At 40.9% G+C, this 20,674-nt stretch overlaps 1 protein-coding gene across 1 annotated transcript in view; it reads left to right on the plus strand.

The window, feature by feature from the left end:
• Positions 1-3,343: 3,343 nt before the first annotated feature.
• LOC127969333 (integrin alpha-X-like) overlaps positions 3,344-20,674 on the plus strand; it is a 60,578-nt gene continuing 43,247 nt past the window's right edge. Inside the window, exons 1-9 of the mRNA XM_052571206.1 lie at positions 3,344-3,449; positions 8,177-8,285; positions 14,378-14,481; positions 15,014-15,084; positions 15,493-15,607; positions 16,120-16,247; positions 16,389-16,537; positions 16,834-16,984; positions 20,303-20,453. Coding sequence (XP_052427166.1) covers positions 3,344-3,449; positions 8,177-8,285; positions 14,378-14,481; positions 15,014-15,084; positions 15,493-15,607; positions 16,120-16,247; positions 16,389-16,537; positions 16,834-16,984; positions 20,303-20,453 — 1,084 coding nt within the window. The remainder of the gene's footprint in view (positions 3,450-8,176; positions 8,286-14,377; positions 14,482-15,013; positions 15,085-15,492; positions 15,608-16,119; positions 16,248-16,388; positions 16,538-16,833; positions 16,985-20,302; positions 20,454-20,674) is intronic.

Below are 20,674 nucleotides of genomic sequence, written 5' to 3' on the forward strand. Positions count from 1 at the left end.
ATTTTGAAAGGACCCACGTACCTTGGACTCAACTTCTTGCAGGGTAGTCGAAGATGGAGATCTCGGGTAGAGAGCCACACCCATTGTCCTGGTTGGTATACAGCCCCAGGACGCCGACGGTGGTCAGCATTTTCCTTTTGATGGCGGATGGCTCATTGAAGATGTACATGAGCTTGGTTCCAAGTCTCCTCACTGCGTTGCAACCAGTCCGTGACGGCGGGTACGTTGGAGGGTTCCCCGGACCAGGGAAACATGGGAGGCTGATAGCCTAGGATGCAATTAAAGGGGGTGATACCAGTAGCTGGCTTGACCAGGGAGTTCTGTGCGTACTCAGCCCAAAGGAGGTACCGGGCCCAATCTTCTTGGTTGGAACTACAGTATGATCTCAGGAACCGGGTGAGTTCCTGATTGAGTCTTTCGACCTGACCGTTGGATTGAGCGTGGTAACAGGAGGTCAGGCTCATGTTTACATCGAGGGCTTGGAAGAAGGCTTTCCAGAGACGAGATGTGAACTGAGGGCCCCTATCGGAGACGATATCTTCTGGTAGTCCGTAGAGATGGAAGACCCAGTTACAGAGTAGTTCAGCAGTTTGCAGAGCAGTAGGCAGTTTGGGCAGGGGAATAAGGCGGCAGGCTTTGGAGAATCGATCAATCACAGTAAGAATGACAGTGTTACCTTGAGAGACAGGTAGATCAGTGATAAAGTCTATTGCAATGTGGGACCAAGGTCGTTGTGGGAAAGGGAGTGGTTGGAGTAATCCGGCTGGAAATTGGCGTGGAGTCTTGTGCGCATTACAGGTTTGGCATTGTTGGATGAAGGCAGTGGTGTCTTTGGGTAATGATTCCCACCAGAACCAGTTCTGAAGCAGATGAATGGTAGCCGTGATACCTGGATGGCCGGATGCGGGCAGACAGTGCGTGTGGTTGAGTATTTGATCGCGTAGAGTGGGTGGTACGTAAACCTTATCAGGAGGGCAAGTTGTTGGAGGTGCATGTTGAGAGTTGTGTTGCTGGATAAGCGTCATGATGTCCCATTGTACGGGTGCAATGATTACCTTGAAAGGGAGTATGGATTCAGGTTCGGATGAGATCTGTTCATCTTCGTGAATACGGGATAGCACATCTGCCTTTGTGTTCTTGGAGCCCGGATGGTAGGTAACTGAAAAGTCGAATCGGGAGAAAAACAATGACCATCTTGCCTGCCGTGGATTGAGGCGCTTGGCTGAGCGCAAATACTCAAGGTTCTTATGATCTGTTAGTACAGTGAAAGGAAAGTTGGCCCCCTCCAGCCAGTGTCTCCACTCCTCAAAGGCCGCCTTCATGGCGAGGAGTTCACGGTCCCCTACGTCGTAGTTACGTTCACCAGCATTGAGTTTGCGGGAGTAAAAGGCACATGGGTGGAGTTTAGCGGTAGAACTCTGGCGTTGAGAGAGAATAGCCCCGATACCAGTGTTGGAGGCGTCCACTTCGACGAGAAACGGAAGAGATGGGTCAGGATGGTGGAGTATGGGTGCAGTCACAAACTGTCTTTTTAGTTCTTGGAATGCTTGGAGAGCAGCCTCTGAGCAGTGTAGCCGATGGGTTCCCTTTTTGACCATTGACGTGAGGGGACTGACCACAGAGCTGAAGTTTCTGATGAAACGGCAGTAGAAATTAGCAAACCCCAGAAAGCGTTGGAGTTCCTTTAGTGTTTTGGGTTCGGACCATTTGAGAACGCCGTTGACTTTGCTCTCATCCATCGCGACCCCCTCTGGACTGATGACGTACCCCAGGAAGGTGGTAGAGGTGGTAGGGAATTCACACTTCTCCGCCTTGGCATAGAGTTGGTGTTCAATGAGTCACTGCAGCACGGCCCTCACATGTTGGATATGTTCCTCCAGGGTATCTGAATAGATCAAGATATCGTCAATGTATACGATAACAGTCCTGTTTAACATGTCTCTGAAGATGTCATTGACAAATGATTGGAAAACCGAAGGACTATTGACCAGTCCGAACGGCATAACCCGGTATTCGTAGTGCCCATTGGTGGTTGAGAAAGCTGTTTTTCCACTCGTCCCCCTCCCTAATGCGGATGAGGTTGTATGCGCAGCGCAAATCCAATTTGGTGTAGTATTGTGCAGTTCGTAACTGTTCTAATGCAGAGGGCACCAGTGGAAGTGGATAGCGAAATTTTACCGTTATCTCGTTGAGTCCACGATAATCGATGCAAGGGCGCAAACCTCCATCCTTCTTACGTACAAAGAAGAAGCCAGCTGAAGCAGGAGAAGTGGACGGACGTATGAACCCCTTCTCCAACTCCTCCTCGATGTACTTGGCCATAGCTTCTGACTCGGGTAATGATAATGGAAATACTCGGCCCCGGGGTGGTGAGGAACCTGGAATTAGATCAATGGCACAATCGTGACTGCGGTGTGGTGGTAATGTGTTTGCTTGTACCTTGCTGAAGGCGGTGGCGAGATCGTGATACTCCTTGGGTATATTTGGAATGCTGGTGGACTCCGAGTCTAACGTGACGACTTGCACAGGCATGGGAGAGATGGTCGGAAGGCATGATTTCTGACACTGGGTGCTCCATCTAAGAATTTGTCCCTCTCTCCACGATACATGAGGGTCATGCAGTCTGAGCCAGGGCAAGCCCAAAATAACAGAAGTGTTAGATACAGGGAGCACGTAGAATTGAATGGTTTCTTGATGTAGCAGACCGGTAAACATTGGCAGTTCTTGAGAGAGGTGAGTAATCAGTCCAGACCCCAAAGGGCGTCCATCTATTGTGGCTACAGATAAAGGATTTGTACATGAAATTAGAGAAATGTTATTCTTTTTGGCAAATTCTTCAGAGATAAAATTCCCAGCTGCTCCTGAGTCAAGTAGAGCAGTGGTAGCCACACGATCATTGTTAGTCTTGATTACAAGAGGGACTGAGACACAGTTTAGGGGACTGACTGAATTTAAAGATGCACTCACTGATTTAGAAGTACAAGAAGAGCGACGTGACGGACAAGTAATTCGTTGATGCCCCGGAGCGGCACAGTAGAGACAGAGTCGGTTAGATATGCGGCGGTGGCGTTCCTCAGCTGTCAGATGATAGGAGTTGATCTGCATGGGTTCTGTAGTTTCTGCGGATCGTGTTGTCGTAACGGGAAATAGGCGTTGAGCGCTGACACGGCGAGAGCGTTGTAGGTTGTCAATGGTGATAGTTAGCGAAATGAAATCATTCAGGGTTCTCCCCTCATCACGGCAAGCGAGTTCGGTTTGCAGTTCGTGATTAAGCCCCTTGCGAAACAATACTTTCAGCGTGTCACTCACCCATGACGTTTGAGCAGCCAGTGTACGAAAGTTCATGGCATATTCCGCTGCTGTTAATTCTCCCTGCGACAACTCAAGCAGACGCTCACCCACCAAACACCTCACGGGTGATCAAACACCTCACGGAATCGCACCAGAAAGTTAGTGAAAGTGGTGAACGCTGTTCCATCCTCGCGCCATACAGCCGTTATCCATTCCAAAGCTCTTCCTGTTAATATCAATCAATCAATCACCTTTATTTATATAGTGCTTTAAACAAAATACATTGCGCCAAAGCACTGAACAACATTCATTTGGAAAACAGTGTCTCAATAATGCAAAATGATAGTTAAAGGCAGTTCATCATTGAATTCATTGATGTCATCTCTGTTCAGTTGAAATAGTGTCTGTTTTAATTTGCAATCAAGTCAACGATATCGCTGTAGATGAAGTGACCCCAACTAAGCAAGCCAGAGGCGACAGCGGCAAGGAACCGAAACTCCATCGGTGACAGAATGGAGAAAAAAACCTTGGGAGAAACCAGGCTCAGTTGGGGGCCAGTTCTCCTCTGACCAGACGAAACCAGTAGTTCAATTCCAGACTGCAGCAAAGTCAGATTGTGCAGAAGAATCATCTGTTTCCTGTGGTCTTGTCCTGGTGCTCCTCTGAGACAAGGTCTTTACAGGGGATCTGTATCTGGGGCTCTAGTTGTCCTGGTCTCCGCTGTCTTTCAGGGCAGTAGAGGTCCTTTCTAGGTGCTGATCCACCATCTGGTCTAGACACGTACTGGATCCGGGTGACTCCAGTGACCCTCTGATCTGGATACAGACTGGATCTGGTGGCCACGGTGACCTCGGAACAAGAGAGAAACAGACAAATATTAGCGTAGATGCCATTCTTCTAATGATGTAGAAAGTACGGTGTTATGTGAAGTGTTCCGGTTCCAGTTTACCTAATTAATGCAGCCTAAAAATCCTTTAACGGATTTGGATAATAAAAGCATATAAGTATGTTATGTGTATGCCAGGTTAAAGAGATGGGTCTTTAATCTAGATTTAAACTGCAAGAGTGTGTCTGCCTCCCGAACAATGTTAGGTAGGTTATTCCAGAGTTTAGGCGCCAAATAGGAAAAGGATCTGCCGCCCGCAGTTGATTTTGATATTCTAGGTATTATCAAATTGCCTGAGTTTTGAGAACGTAGCGGACGTAGAGGAGTATAATGTAAAAGGAGCTCATTCAAATACTGAGGTGCTAAACCATTCAGGGCTTTATAAGTAATAAGCAATATTTTAAAATCTATACGATGTTTGATAGGGAGCCAGTGCAGTGTGGACAGGACCGGGCTAATATGGTCATACTTCCTGGTTCTAGTAAGAACTCTTGCTGCTGCATTTTGGACTAGCTGTAGTTTGTTTACCAAGCGTGCAGAACAACCACCCAATAGTGAGCAAACTAAGGCGATCTTACCAGCATCAGTAGTGTAAAGTTGCTCGACGAACAGCGAGCATTGCAGTAGGAAGCCCTTACACTTGGTAGAATCCCCGTCAAATTTCTCCGGGTAAGCCAGTCGTGGATTAACTTGCGCTGGCGTTCCTGCCGCGTGGGCAATGGCGGCAGCTGCCGGTGGTGGTGACGTTACGGCAGTGCTGTGGAGTCTTTGAACAGCCTTTACCAGTTCCCCTGTGATCGAAGTCAAACGATTCAATTGATGCTGGTTAGCAGCAATTTGACTTGCCTGGGCATTTTAATGGCCCACAGAATATTTTCTTCTATGAATATATGAACATGTTACATATCAAAATAAAGATCTGAGCCTCTGCTTTTAAACAGAAAAAAACTATTTTATTTTATCTTCATTTTTATTTTTTTTTCCCACCTGAACATAGATAGGTTTTGTCAAACAAAGGATAAACATTCTGGATAAAAAGCTGAGAAAAAGGCATTTTTATCAAACAAGTGCATTTTCAAGCAGAATACATTCAGATGTCGTTTTCATCATATATAAAACCTTCCAAAATATATTACAATTAAACATAAATCTAAAATATATTACATTTAGGCACTGTAATTTGCTTTTGAGTGGTACACAGAGTAACATTTCCTAGGATGTAAGGGGGACGCCACAACTTTTGCAGTAGAACGAGGTCTCCTTCCGCAACCCCTTACGTACACAAACTCTGCATCTTCTGGTTGGGTGTTACTTTTTGGGAGTGGGCAGGATTGGAACAAGTGCATGAACAGCAAAACTGACATTCAGCCTGTTTTTTGGGTCAGTGTTGTATGGTGCTCTTGAGTGTTTTCAGTAGCACTTTTCTCCCCACAACTAGCACACTCTTGGCTGGTCCATGATTTTATAACACTCTGGATGAATGAGAGAAGAGTGTTACAATTACCCTGTGGGCTTTTCGCTTTGTAAATGACAAAAGCGTTGAACAGACTGATCTGAAACAGGTACATGACAAATTTCTTTGTCCACTTGTGTGACTTCCGGATAAATGGGTAGTAAATAAAGTTTTGGTCTAGTTTGTCAACACCATTCATTTCATGATTGTATTCAACAATGCATGCTGGTTTTTGCTTTGCAACTTTTTCTTGGTGGCCTCTCTGCCATACCTCAACACGTTCCATGTTGTTCTGATGGAATGTTGTAACCATTTTCACTGTTTGTTTGTCTCTCCATGCCAAGACTATCACATTTTCGTTGTGACGCATTATTGTTTCCCCAATCATTAGGTCAGCATTTCTGACATCTCGAATGACCAAGAAGAGAGACAACCGTGTCTCCCAGGTTAGCGCTTTCCCCACAATAGGGCTTCATGTTAAAACAGTAGCCTGTATCAGAATCGCACAATATGTACGATTTTACTCCATATTTGATGGGTTTCTGGGAATTGTACACCCTGAAAGCTAGGCGCCACGCCACAGAAACATGCCCTCATCAATGCAAATGTTTGACTTGGGCTGATACATTTCGCAGAATTTGGACACAAGGTGATCCAAGACAGGGCGGATTTTGTAAGGCCTGTCAGTACAATTGTCTGGCCTTGTTGTATTATCACTGAAGTGAAGAAATCTCCCTATGATTTCAAACCTGTTGCGAGGCATGACCTTGTTGAAGTAGGGAGTAGCTAACTTGTCATCTGTACACCAGTTCATTTCAAGTTCAGGCTTATGAATGATACCAGTGAGAAAAAGGAGGCCCATGAAAGTTTTCATTTCTGAAACTGTGACAGGCTTCCATGCATGACATCTGGCATATTTTGAAGTGTCATCCATAGCCTGAATACACTGATCTGCATACAGGTTGGTCTGATCAACAATGTTCTGAATCAGTACATCAGAAATGAACAACTCGGCAAAGTCTACAGGTTGTTCTGACTCAAGAGCAGCAGCTTCACCGATAGGCCCAGGATTCTCAGTGAAGGGAAGTTTTTTTCATGCCACTCATTTATTTGTTATAACTTTGATTATGGCTTACAGCTTATGAAAACCTTTTTACAATATTCTAATTTAGAATTTGGAGTTTACATAAGCTGTAAGCCATAATCAAAAACATTATAACAAATTAAGGCTTGAAATATCTAACTTTGCATGTAATGAGTCAATATAATATATTAGTTACACCTTTTAAGTTGAATTACTGAAATAAATAAACTTTTGCACGATATGCAAAATTTTCGAGTTTCACCTGTAAATACATATTACAATGTGGAAAATGTGCACAAAAAGAGAAAAAAAATAGGCCATTACACTCTCATATTTATGCACACAGTCTCACATAAATGCATGCACACACATACACACACACTATAATGTGTGTGTGTGTGTGTGTATGTGTGATATATATATATATATATATATATATATATATATATATATATATATATATATATATATATTATCCAACATTGTGCATGTGTATAACGAATAGAACACGCTCTCATATATTTTCTTATCTTACCTCTACACGTTCTGCCACCTGGGAAAGACGACTGAGATCTTGGCCTTGAATGTGTCCACTCACTGTCCGAAGTATCACTGTTTGAACTGTCACTGTCCACTCTTCGACACACAGGTGAACTATGCTTTCGTCCAGATCGACGGGTGAATAAACTATCTGCTGCTCGTCCGTGACTAGAACTTTCTGTGACGACATGTGAATCTGTCTCACTGACTACTTCGTCCTGATCAGATTCAGAATGATCAAATAAGGAGCGATCGGACTCTGAGTCCATCAACACCTCCAGTACTTGATCAGCCGTATACCTCTTCATTTGTCCGTCAGATAGTTTGACCTACATTCTCGCTAACATACTCCATTCATGTTAGAGACGATCGCAGTCGGTTTCTTTGATCAAAAAGTTACGCACTCTTTCAGAGCATGCGCAACAGTCTTCCTTACCGTATACCACCTAAAACACGGATACCCGGAAAATTCCGTGTTTGGCGGGAAAGCGTTTTTTCATAAAACCCAGAAAATTTGGACACGCCCTGAGTGCACCTGCACCGTGCGCTTTACACTTTGCATTTAGATCATTAAAATAGGGCCCTTTGTATCATCATCTGCCTTGTTAACATAATTCTCTCCTGCACCCATACTGTGACAGTAGCATGTGTTTTATTTATTTATTTATTTATTTTGATCATAAGAAATTGTAATTTGTAATCAGTTTGTAATAACTTCAATTAATGCTACACAGTGATGAGCAGCTGCTGAGCAGGTGTTTGACAATGGTTAACCTATTACATCCTGTATTTTAGCATGACTGGAGTGTCCAACTAAGCAAGCGGAATTGGAAATATACATTTTATTCATTTTAATTATGTAAAAAATGCAGTCTCTATTTACTAATTCTGTCTTTTTTATATTAATTTCTAAACACTTTAGTGTCTCAGTCAGTGACGGCCTTCAACATTGATCCTTCTTCCTGGAAAACATTCACTGAACCAAAGAATGTATCCTTTGGCTATAAGGTTATACAGAAAGATGCATCAAGGTGAGAGCAACACATCCACTCATAATGTCTGGAAAGCACAACATTGACAGAAATGTTGACAAAAAAAAAAAAAATCATGCCAATAATGTGCTTACCTTCGTCACTCTATAATTTTACACAGAAGTAGGAAGCCTCTTGTCCAGTTCATATTGATGAACATAATAACGAACTTTGCACAGTCTAAAATAAAAAAGTCAGTTTTCAATCAATCTGGACCATTTAAAGATAAAAGAGGATTGTATAAACCAATATATTTATTTTTGATGATGATGTTCATCATGAATGACAGTTCATCATTTAATTCGGTCATGTCATCATTACAGTTCAGTTTGTGATGAAGCGACCGCCACTGCTCACTTCTGGGGAAGGGAATAAAGGTAACTTGGGTCCGTGTGGATGTAAACAAATGATGGCTTACTCGCAGAGCACTCTCGTGCAAGGTGTAATTTATTTACAGTGCCAAAAACACAGAAGGTCCACAGTGAAATATATATAGACAGGTGAACACTGTTTTGCCACAAGTATCCACTCTTCGTCTGCTCGGTTTGGCTGATGCAATGTTTACCCGCCAAAGCCCGACTGCGCCCATACAACAAACATACGAACGTACAAAGACATGTGAACAAAACAAAACAGAAGGGTGGCGCAACCCGTCTCTGCCCCTAAGCCTGCCAAACGCCAGGCCAAGCGGCATTCCTGAGACGGGCGACCCGGAGTTGGAGACGTCAGCTTGTCAGGAGATGGTAGCAGGACCACTCCTTCCCAGGGAGGAGGGCCGGGAAAGAATCCTTTTGTTCTCGTTTTCTTTTTGTTCCGCCACTGGCCCTGTTTCAATCTATCAAATCCTGGACTTGCGTTCCTTGAACCGAGCTCTGCACAGACTCGCGTTCAAGATGCTAATGCCCAAACGCATTTTCGAATGCATTCATCCGATGGATTGGTTTGCAGCGATCGACCTGGAGGATGCGTACTTTATTGTCTCCATTCTTCCTCGACACAGACCATTTCTTCGGTTTGCTTTCAAGGGGCAGGCATATCAGTACAAGGTTCTCCCATTCGGGTTGGCCCTGTCTCCCCACGTCTTTACGAAGGTCGCGGAGGGATCCCTGGCTCATCTCAGGGAACAAGGTGTCCGTATCCTCAATTACCTTGACTACTGGCTGAGCCTAGCTCACTTTCGAGAGCGGTTGTGCAAACACAGGGGTCTGGTGCTCAGACACCTCGCCCGACCGGGTCTTCAAGTCAACTGGGAAAAGAGCAAGCTCTCCCCTGTGCAGAGGATCTCTTTTCTTTGTTATGGAAATAGACTCGGTCGCCATGTTCGTGTGGCTTATGTATAAGCGTGTGCAGTCACTGCTGAATTGCCTGAGACAATTTGAGGTGTTTTTAAAGTGTTTCAGAGGCTCCTGGGACATATGGCGTCCACGGCGGCGGTCATACCGCTCGGGTTACTCCATATGTGGTCTACGCTCCCACCGCATGTCGCAACTCGCTCGCCATCTCCTCTTGTGGAGTCACAAGCATCTGAGGTTGCTTCGTGCCATTCACATTCTGGGCAGGCTCAATCGTGCTCCCAACGAGCCCTCTCGGCCCTTTCCTGGCCAATTCCTCTGAGGAAGGGCCTTCTATCTCAGACACAGGGCACCCTCTGGCACCCATGTCCCGATCTGTGGAACCTACTTGTGTGAGTTCTGGACGGGTCACGGAAGGTGGCCGCCATTTCAGCTCACCATGACCCTGTTGAAGGTAAGTCTCTGGGGAGGCACAATCTGATCATTAGGTTAATGAGAGGAGCAAGGAGGCTCAATCCGCCTCACCCTCAGCAAGTCCCCTCTTGGGACCTTGCAGTGGTTCTATCGGCACTGCAGAGAGCTCCCTTCAAACCCTTGCTCTCAGTAGAGCTGAAGTTTTTATATATGAAAACTGCGCTCCTGATGGCTTTGGCTTCGGTGTAGAGGGTCGGGGACCTGCAGGCATTTTCAGTTGACGAAGCATGCCTGGAATTCGGGCCGGCTAACTCTCAGAGTTATCTTGAGACCCCGGCCTGGGTATGTGCCCAAAGTTCCCACCACTCCTTTTAGGGAGATTAAAGGTGGTGAACTTGCAAGTGCTCCCCCTGGAGGAGGCAGACCCAGCCCTGGCACTGCTCTGTCCAGTACGTGCGCTCCACACCTACGTGGACAGAACTCAGTGCCTTAGGACCTCAGACCAGCTCTTTGTCTGCTATGGAGGCCAGCAGAATAGAAAGGCTAGGTTTAGCTTGGCTAGGGAAGTGTAGCTTCCTCCTAGGCACTGGCGCATGGTGCCTCGCTGACAGACATCTGTAGAGCTGCAGGCTGGGCGACACCTAACTCCTTCGCAAGATTTTATAATCTCTGTGTAGAGCCCGTGTCTTCCCGGGTACTCGCCCCTTCGGGCCAGTAAGTACCTGCTCGGTGTCAATCCGCTTGCTGCGATACTGGATCCACTCTGCGGACTGGATGGGTGCACTATTCCCCTCAGGTGAGGTCCTCAGTCAGAACTCTGGGTTCCTCCAGCACTGTTTATGTCCAACACTTGCGTACATGCCCTTTGGTCAGCCCTGTGTGGGACTAGGTGCCCCCATGTGTTGTGATTCCCCTTTTCTGGGCAATCCCACGTGTGTATGTCCACAGTAAGTCTCTCCGCAGCATATGTCTTTCCCTTGGCAAGCACCCTTGCCAGCTCTGTCATTGAAACTTCCACCCTGCGGGCTGGGTACCTCAGAGTTCTTATGTATCACCACCTTGGTGGATACCTGCGTTCTGTAAGTCGTTCCATGGGCAGGCAGCCTGCTAGCATACGTCCAGCTGGAAAATGCTACCCAGTGTATTCTGTGTCAGCTATAGGCCCTCACTCGTGCTGGCCTTACGACGGGGTGCTATCACTCACATGGGTCGCATATTCGATAATATGACCATGCAGTCAATACAGATATTTAATAAAAACATTAAAACAAGCAGGGCTGTAAAATAAAACAATAAAAAACGCATGCCAGGTCTACACCGGACACAAGTGGAGCGATCCAACAATAGACAACAGAACCCAGTGATGGATACACTGGACACGATCCCCATCAGTGAACTGATGCTCGTTCTGTTTATGACAAAATGTTCTGACACTGTGTATAGATGATTTGACACTATAGCGTGATGTCATCAAGTTTAGACAGACTTTTCAGAAAAAAATTTACAAATATGTAGGGCTGTCAAATGATTACAATTTTTAATCAAATTAATCAGCATTTTCAGTGGATTAATCATGATTAATCACTATTTGCAATTACACCTGAATCCTAACCATTTTTTTTTTCTGAAATGCGTACCAAAAGATAAATAACAGGACACAGATACATAATTTTCATGTATTGATTCATCAATATGTGGTTCTTTTTTTTCTGAATTTCAAAAGTTTAACATTTACTTAATCAAATTTACCTGAGCACTATATCAAACCATGCCATTTAACTACAGATAGTGTAAGAGTTTTAGGTGAACCAGTGGTTAAATATAGCCACATATCTATGAAATTATGCATAGAGAAACTCGAAAGAATGAACTCAGAAACACAAACATGCGCCCTCTGCACTCTGGGCACTCTTGTTTTTAGGAGGTGTTCATTTGCTCTGCCACAATACTTTAGGATCGATATTTTCACGTTCTGAAATGCGTTAAAAAATTTGACGTAATTAACGACAAACAACTAATTAAGGTTGTTAACGCGCTATTTTTGACAGCCCTACAAATATGTTATATATATAAAATAAAATAAAAAACTAAACTAAACCAGCAGCATAACGAGATGCAAATATAAACTAGAAAATATATTAACAGGTCCTCCGTCCATGACTGGCTCACTGCTAAGCTGCCAGTTTTAATCTTAACAGCTCTTAAAGTTGAGCGATGGTTAGATGCATGATGGGCTAGTATTAAATAAATAAAAATAAAGGTCTTTCCAGCATTAAGGTAATAACATTTCTGTTTTGTTTTTAATAATCTTGTTGCAGTTATAAATTTGACTGCTAAATGAATGATAAAGAACTATATTAAAACTTGTTTTGTAAAATTTCTTTGTCATTTGAATATTGATATAAAAATCACTTTAAATCATAAATCAGATTTTATTATTCTAAAATAAAAATAAAATATAGGATTTTTTTTTAGGCCATATGCTATTGTCCTACTTTAAAAGCAAGTAAAGAAGAATCCCTTTAAAAACACTTAAGTTGTCAATAACTAAAGCTCTTTTTTACATTGTGTGAATTTTGTTGATTATAATGAGAGAACTTGAGATTAATCGTGAGGACGTTTTATCAATCCGTCCATTCTTTAGTGTTTCAAAGATTTAGGTTTAATTTTATTTGTTTCTGGTTTTAGGCAAATTAGGCCTAAATAATGGGAACGAAATTATACAGTGCTTCACGTTTAAACATGCAACAATTTCTTAATCAGTTTACAGACAAATGCATTTTTCCCAATAAGTTATGTCAAAATGAAGGACGGGTAACGAATAACAAAAATGCATGTTGTTTTATTAAAGGAAAAAAAAAAATTATATTTAAAATATAAATTAAAATATAGGCATAATAAATGAAAATATTGATATTTTGCATATTAATCCATGTAGCCTACTCCACTAAGAAATGCACATAACTTCATGAATACCAAACTTTCATCTGTGAATATTAAATATACTAAATATTTAAACTACAGTGTTTTTCTTTCATTTTCCATGACTGAAGCAGTCAAATGTAACAAATCAGAGAGGCAAAACTGACGTCTATTCGCGAAAATGTGCTTTGATACGCTTGTTTGTTAACTTGTGGTTAAAGCACCACTCAGTCAAAAGCTGCAAATGCACTGTACAAACGCCGCGGCGGCGGTACCCGCAGCGGTAAAAAGGGCCTTTTCAATGTCTACTTACTGTACATACATTCTGCTCACATATTATTATAGCCCAGTTTGTGCTGATTACAGTGATATTAGACTTTAGCCATTTAGATGTTTATAAGCAACTGAAAAAAATCAGGGCATGACACAACTTCTCCAGGCCCCCAAAACCCCTTTAGATCTCAGAGGGTTACTAGTGTTCTTTGTGTGGTTGACTATGTCTTGTATTATTTTTTTCTGAAAATTCCTGCCATATGTACATAAACTGACAGTCACCACCTATAAGCTACTTCTAAATATTGTAGAAACGTAATTTTCCGTAAAGTTGCTTTGAAATGATTTGTATCGTAAAAAGCTCTATACAAATAAACTTAAATTTAATTGAAAAATAAACATGGACAACTCATCAAAGAGCAAGTTACACAAACAAGCTAGAGAAGAGACAATAGCCACATGAAGGCCATAAATACCAAACAGTAAGGGTCACATGACATAAACCAACCAATGAAAACATGACATATAATCTAGACGCATGCAACCAATGAACCAATGAACCAATGGGAACAAGACAACTGGGGTACGTTCAACTACTAATCACACACTTTCAAACTTCTACAAGCACTTCCCCTGAAGTGGACGAGAGTAGTTTATGTGGAAAGACCCTATTTAATATGCTCCATAGACCACAATGCAACACAATTATGGTGTCATCGCAAATCACCTTTAATTTGTCCCCATACCAAACTACTCTACATTATATAAATTATTTAGTTTTTACATTTATAACACAGCCCAAGCATGCCTATATAGAATGCTGCATAGCAGATTCTAAGTGATCAAGGGCCTAGGACATTCCAGTTCATCCCATTTCAAGGGTTTCACCAGTAGTGGACACTCATGCAATGTAATCAGTGACTTATATCCAAGTAACCAGGTGTACAGTTTGCAAGTGAAGGGCATAAAGAATGGACTGAAACGCAGCCATGAGGGAACAGGGAATCACATGACTAGACAAGATCCATGACTAAAATAAAATTCTAAACTTCAAAATAAAAGACTTGAAAACATGAACTTATGCCAACACCCAAAACAAACTGTGACACACATCAGTCTTTAAGTTTGATGGTATACACTTATTCAAATATTCTTAAATCCTAACACATATTCTTAACTCTTTTGTTACAGCCTAATTGTGAGTGATCCTTTAATTCAAATCAGTCAAAGTCAAAGAGGACAGATTTATAACTGTTTGGTCACAGAAGGAAGATGCTCATCACTGAACATTAATGGTATTTGGGGTTTTGTACTATAGTAATAATTGAAATATTATTTGATATTTTCTACAAATAGGGAATATAGTTTCTGTGTCCTGACACACTGGATTACTTTTATTTTGTTTTTCAACAAATGAAAGGAGACAAATGTTTAACCATCAGAACATCATCAGCCTCTTAAGGTTATACTTATCACCAAATAGGCTATATATATATATATATATATATATATATATATATATATATATATATGGAAATGTTAAAGTGGAGAAAAAAATCATTAGTTATAAGCTGATGACTAGCATTACATTAGAACATACATTGAAATGTATGCTTTTGTATGAGATATTATTTTAATTATAAAGAAGTTCAAAGCCTCCAGGTGAGCAAGGATCATTAGTTTGTTTAATAGATTATGTTGTATAATAGACTTTCTAGTATATTTAATAGTTTCTACCTCAATTCTGCGATGAGAGCATGCACTTCACCCCCATGGGTACTTTTTTTTTCTTTTTAATGAAAATGAACTGTCTGTATGTTAATGAAGTGCCCTCAGAAGCTGTCAACATGTCTCTTGGACTTTCCTTGGTTCAAGATTCAAAATCGTCAAAGGTGGCAGTAAGTTATTCAGCACACTATAGAGATCAGTTACATATTAAGTACATAGCATATCTATTTCACACTTGCAAATGTCTAAATCAATTTAAATTAAATTCTCAGAAAATTTACATTGAATTCATAAAAGTAATTATAAATGTTAAAATACATGAAATGAGAAGACTGTTTCATGCTTAATATTATAGAAAAACAACCTCATTTTGTATGTATATAATAAAATAATACATCTAATATAATTAATTTGATATATGTTATTAATACACATATGTAGGTATAATATGAAATGAGAGCATTTTATTTTATCTACTAAGCTGATTTTAGCAATAAGAATGATTGACATTGTCGTCGGTAATTACTAACTGATTCAGTATTCCTTTAAATTCATGTTTCAATTCCATCTTCACCCAGATTTGTGGCCCAACCGTTCCAAAGAAATGTGCAGCAGCTACCAACTACAGAGGCATATGTTTTATAAGTACAAACAATGAAATCAAACCACCAATACCGAGCCCTAAATATAGAGGTAAATATGTTTTGTTATGTGCACTGCTCAGAGACTTGACTAGGACATACAAATACAAGCTTTATTGAGTGTAGTCCATAATCATGATCCATTGAACAAGCAGCATAAAAAATCCACATTACAACAGAGGTCCAAGGCAGGCACACAGGTAAATCCAAGGAAACTGGCAAAGAACCAAGACAATGACAGAAACCAGGGTAAATATCCTGAAACACAGAGAAAAACAACATTGCGCAAGACTTTGCAACATCTGGCAAAAACACAAAGGCTTAAATGTGCAAACATGGATGAGATCATTAAACACAGCTGGCAGGAAATGGAACAAAAAGAGTCTAGACAACACAGTTCATGATACAATCCAGAAGACAGGATAAGTGCCCTCTAGTGGAGCTTATGGGCACTCGGGCTGGAGATCATGACAAAATTAACTTAACAACTTTCTTCTCATTTGATGTAACTTTACTACAGTTTTAACTACATATGAACACACTTCTTCTTCTCTTTATTTCCAGACTGTCTTGGTCAGATTGACATAGCTTTTCTATTAGATGGATCAGGGAGTGTAGGGAATTATAATTTTCAGATCATGAAGACTTTTGTGACAAATGTGATCAAACATTTTGCTGAGCGGGATGCACAGGTAGGAATAGCCTTAAATATTTTCATTTTTATGCATATAAAAAAGTGAAACACATGATGGTGTCTTTTTATGTATAAATATATTTTGTCAGAAAAAAAATGTGGCTTTACAGAGCACATAATGAGAATTTATCTGTTGCAGTTTGCCATTGCACAGTTCTCCGGTGATTGTAGTATTCATTACAATTTTGCTCAACTCAAAATTGAAGACAGCACATGGGAGAGTAAGGTGGCAGGAATACCATACTTTATGGGTTTAACGTACACTGCAAAGGCCATCCAAAAACTTGTGTAAGACTTTGTTTTTGTTATTATAATAATCTGAAAATATTTTATTTGGCAAAATGTGTGTTATCATATAAATTTATATCTGTAGTTTAACAGTTTAAATGTAAAGCATTATGTGAAATACAAATGATACACTGAACTGAAGTCAAGAGTGGAGACATAATTATCATGAAAAACTAGAGGCTTAAATTTTCTGTAAAAAGTGAGTGATGCAATGAAGTTAAGCATTTCTGGTTGGTTATTTACAAGTTATTTGGTATTTATGTGGGTTGCAATTTTTCCTAAATCTCAAATACTAGGAATGAGCTTTTTATAACAGCTGGAGGGGCAAGACCATCAGCCAAAAAAATCTTGCTTGTTATTACTGATGGACAGTCAACTGACCCGAAATCATTGCCATATGTAGTATCACAGGCAGAGGCAAAGAACATCGTACGATTTGCCATAGGGGTAGGTTTTTTCAAGATCTTAAATATTTTAAACAGTTTATACCTGAATCTGTTGTTGTGAATTTCATGTGTTAATTTCTGAGCTGCTAACATTTTAATGTGCATAAAGCTTAAAATAAATAATTGCATGGGAATAAAAAAAAAATGAAAATTTTGTACATTTAATTAATATTTTATATTCCTATGAATGTATTGCTCAAAGTGTATACTGCATTGTGGCAAATTAGCTATACTGTCTGTTAAATGTTTTAACCAATTCCATTTTTTTGCTCATATGTTACACAGATCAACTGTGTTCACGGACCATGTAAACAGGAACATTTTGAGATTGGTTTCAGGCCTCATTTATATAGAAAAAAAAACATGTAAACATGCAGATCAGATTTTCAGAGGAACTGTTTTCTGTACACCATTAAAAGTGTGACAATTTCTCCATGGTGTTATGATGTCTTATTATTCTTTAAGCATGTACAATATTTTGAATGGTATGGCAAGTGTAAACACATGAATCGGACATTGGTCAAATTTGAAAGAACATGTAAACAGACATTCAAAAAAATTTATATAACCAACAAATCGGGCATCAATACCTGCAGTGTAATGAGGCCATTCTGTTTTGGTTCTGGCCGGTGACCTAGTTTTCCTCAGTCTAATTAATCGTTCTGTTAACTTGTGTTCCAGTTAATGATCTAATTTTGTTCCTGTTTATTTATTCTTCATTTAGTTTTGTTCTTAGTCTGGTGTCATCTTTCTTTGTGGATGTTGTCTATCATTCTTACCTGCCAAGTAACCTGTATTCTGTGGATTATCTTGTTTAAGCAGATTTCTTTGCATTTCCTTATTTTTATGTGATTAGTATAACACCCACATGTGACAGAACACCAGATTACAGTTGAATTATTTGCATCATATTTGTTTCTTTTTTTCCCCTTCATGCTATTTACATGGACCTTTCTGCTGTACACCTGCTGTGCCTAGAGTATAGAGATTCTTGGACATTCTTCATCTTGCACGTCAGAGGAAATACCTGGACTGTTCACTCTGTGTATTTTACCACACAAGCCTGAACAAGTGGTCTAAAGCAAATATTCAGGTGGATGGTCCAAAGGAAGATACTTATGAAGTGGGTGCTAGCAAAAAAATATTGCCCATTCACCATAAGCCTGGCTGAGGACTCTATATCCAGAAAGCAGCCATCCACCAACAGTGATTGGTCCAACAGAGATTAAGAGATTGTTTTAGAGCCAGTAGATGGATGCAGTAGATATTGGATCTGGAAGCTTATAGAAGGACACTTTTGAGGAGACCTTTTTGAGGAGGATTTAATTGATTGGTTTGGGGAGATAATACCAAATGTTCCAAAGTCTCCTGTGTGTCCTGTACTTCCTGAATCCCCTGTGTTTCTGCTGTTTCCACACAGCTCACTGACCCATTGGATCCACCTTGGCTCCTTGCTTCCTTGTATCCACTTTGGCCCATCATCCAGCTCCACTTTGATCAGTCTTTGACCTGTCCACTCCTCTGGCTTCTCCTCATCCCTCCATCCCTCCGCATACTCTGGTTCTGCTGCAGTTTTCCAGGTCCCTGCCTCTGCATTAGTTGCATGAGCCATCACTTAGGTCTTGACCCTCCAGACTTCCAGTGTCCCCTTGGCTCTCCATCTGTTGACTCCACCTGGGTCTCCACCTTCAGCAGCTTCATCTCCATTGCTCGTCCTCAGGGTGCCTTCCATTATGTCACCTGCTACATGGCTCCTCTCTCTCTTGACTCTGCCCTGGTGTCTCATCCTGGCTGGTCTCTGGATCAAAGACTAAGTTGTGACAGAATAGAGAAAAAACCTTGGGAGAAACCAGGCTCAGTTGGGGGGCCAGTTCTCCTCTGACCAGACGAAACAAGTAGTTCAATTCCAGGCTGCTGCAAAGTCAGAATTGTGCAGAAGAATCATCTGTTTCCTGTAGTCTTGTCCCGGTTGTCCTCTGAGACAAGGTCTTTACAGGGGATCTGTATCTGGGGCTTTAGTTGTCCTGGCCTCCACTGTCTTTCAGGGCAGTAGAGGTCCTTTCTAGGTGCTGATCCACCATCTGGTCTGGATACGTACTGGATCTGGGTGACTGCAGTCACCCTCTGATCTGGATACAGACTGTATCTGGTGGCTACGGTGAACTCGGAATAAGAGAGAAACAGACAAATATTAGCACAGATGCCATTCTTCTAATGATGTAGCAAGTACATAGGGTGTTATGGGAAGTGTTTCCGGTTCCGGTTTACCTAATTAATTAATGCAGCCTAAAAATCCTTTAACGGATTTGGATATTAAAAGCATATTAGTATGTTATTTGTAAGCCAGGTTAAAGAGATGGGTCTTAAATCTAGATTTAAACTGCAAGAGTGTGTCTGCCTCCCGAACAATGTAAGGTAGGTTATTCCAGAGTTTAGGCGCCAAATAGGAAAAGGATCTGCCGCCAACAGTTGATTTTGATATTCTAGGTATTATCAAATTGCCTGAGTTTTGAGAACGTAGCGGACGTAGAGGATTATAATGTAAAAGGAGCTCATTCAAATACTGAAGTGCTAAATCATTCAGGGCTTTATAAGTAATAAGCAATATTTTAAAGTCTATACAATGTTTGATAGGGAGCCAGTGCAGCGTTGACAGGACCGGGATAATATGGTCATACTTCCCGGTTCTAGTAAGAACTCTTGCTGCTGCATTTTGGACTAGCTGTAGTTTGTTTACTAAGCATGCAGAACAACCACAACCAAGTGTAGTGGCCCTAGTACTGAGCCTTGAGGTACTCCATACTGCACTTGTGATCGATATGACATACAGTATCTTCATTCATTGTTACGAAATGATGGTGGTCATATAAGTACGATTTAAACCATGCTAATGCACTTCCACTGATGCCAGCAAAGTGTTCAAGTCTATGCAAAAGAATGTTGTGGCCAATTGTGTCAAACGCAGCACTAAGATCCAATAAAACTAATAGAGAGATACACCCACGATCAGATTATAAGAGCAGATCATTTGTAACTCTAAGGAGAGCAGTCTCAGTACTATGATACGGTCTAAATCCTGACTGGAAATCCTCACATATACCATTTTTTCTCTAAGAAGGAATATAATTGTGGGGATACCACCTTTTCTAGTGGTTGGTGTTGTTTTTCATTATGGATGTTATCTCCTCATTCTAACCTGTATTCTGTGGATTACTTTATTAAAGCCCATTACTTTGTATTCCTCATCTTTGTGAAATTAGTTTAACATCCACACATGATAAATATGCTTTAAAGAAACAATTTTTTTGTTTGTTTCTAGATTGGCAATGCTTTTGATTATTTCTATGCAAAAGAGGAGTTGAACACAATCGCTTCTGATCCAGACAACGATCATGTGTTTAAAGTGACAGACTTCAATGCACTAAATAATATTCTTCAAAAATTGGAAGAAAATATCATTGCTATTGAAGGTATATTATACTGTAGATATATATTTTGGAATAACTGAAAATTTTTCCCTAAAGCTTTAATGCAACTGTGGGTAGTTTTGTGAATTTTTGTGACTTTGGAACCCCTTACAATTAAGTAAGTGGAATTCACTGTAATAATTACAAATGGATACTTTAACTGTTCATGTGCATTTGTTGCTGCCTTGACGCAATCTGCCCTTTTTGCTGAATTTGGTATATGC

Source organism: Carassius gibelio, chromosome B12 (assembly GCF_023724105.1).
Source record: "Carassius gibelio isolate Cgi1373 ecotype wild population from Czech Republic chromosome B12, carGib1.2-hapl.c, whole genome shotgun sequence".
Classification (NCBI taxonomy): Eukaryota; Metazoa; Chordata; class Actinopteri; order Cypriniformes; family Cyprinidae; genus Carassius; species Carassius gibelio.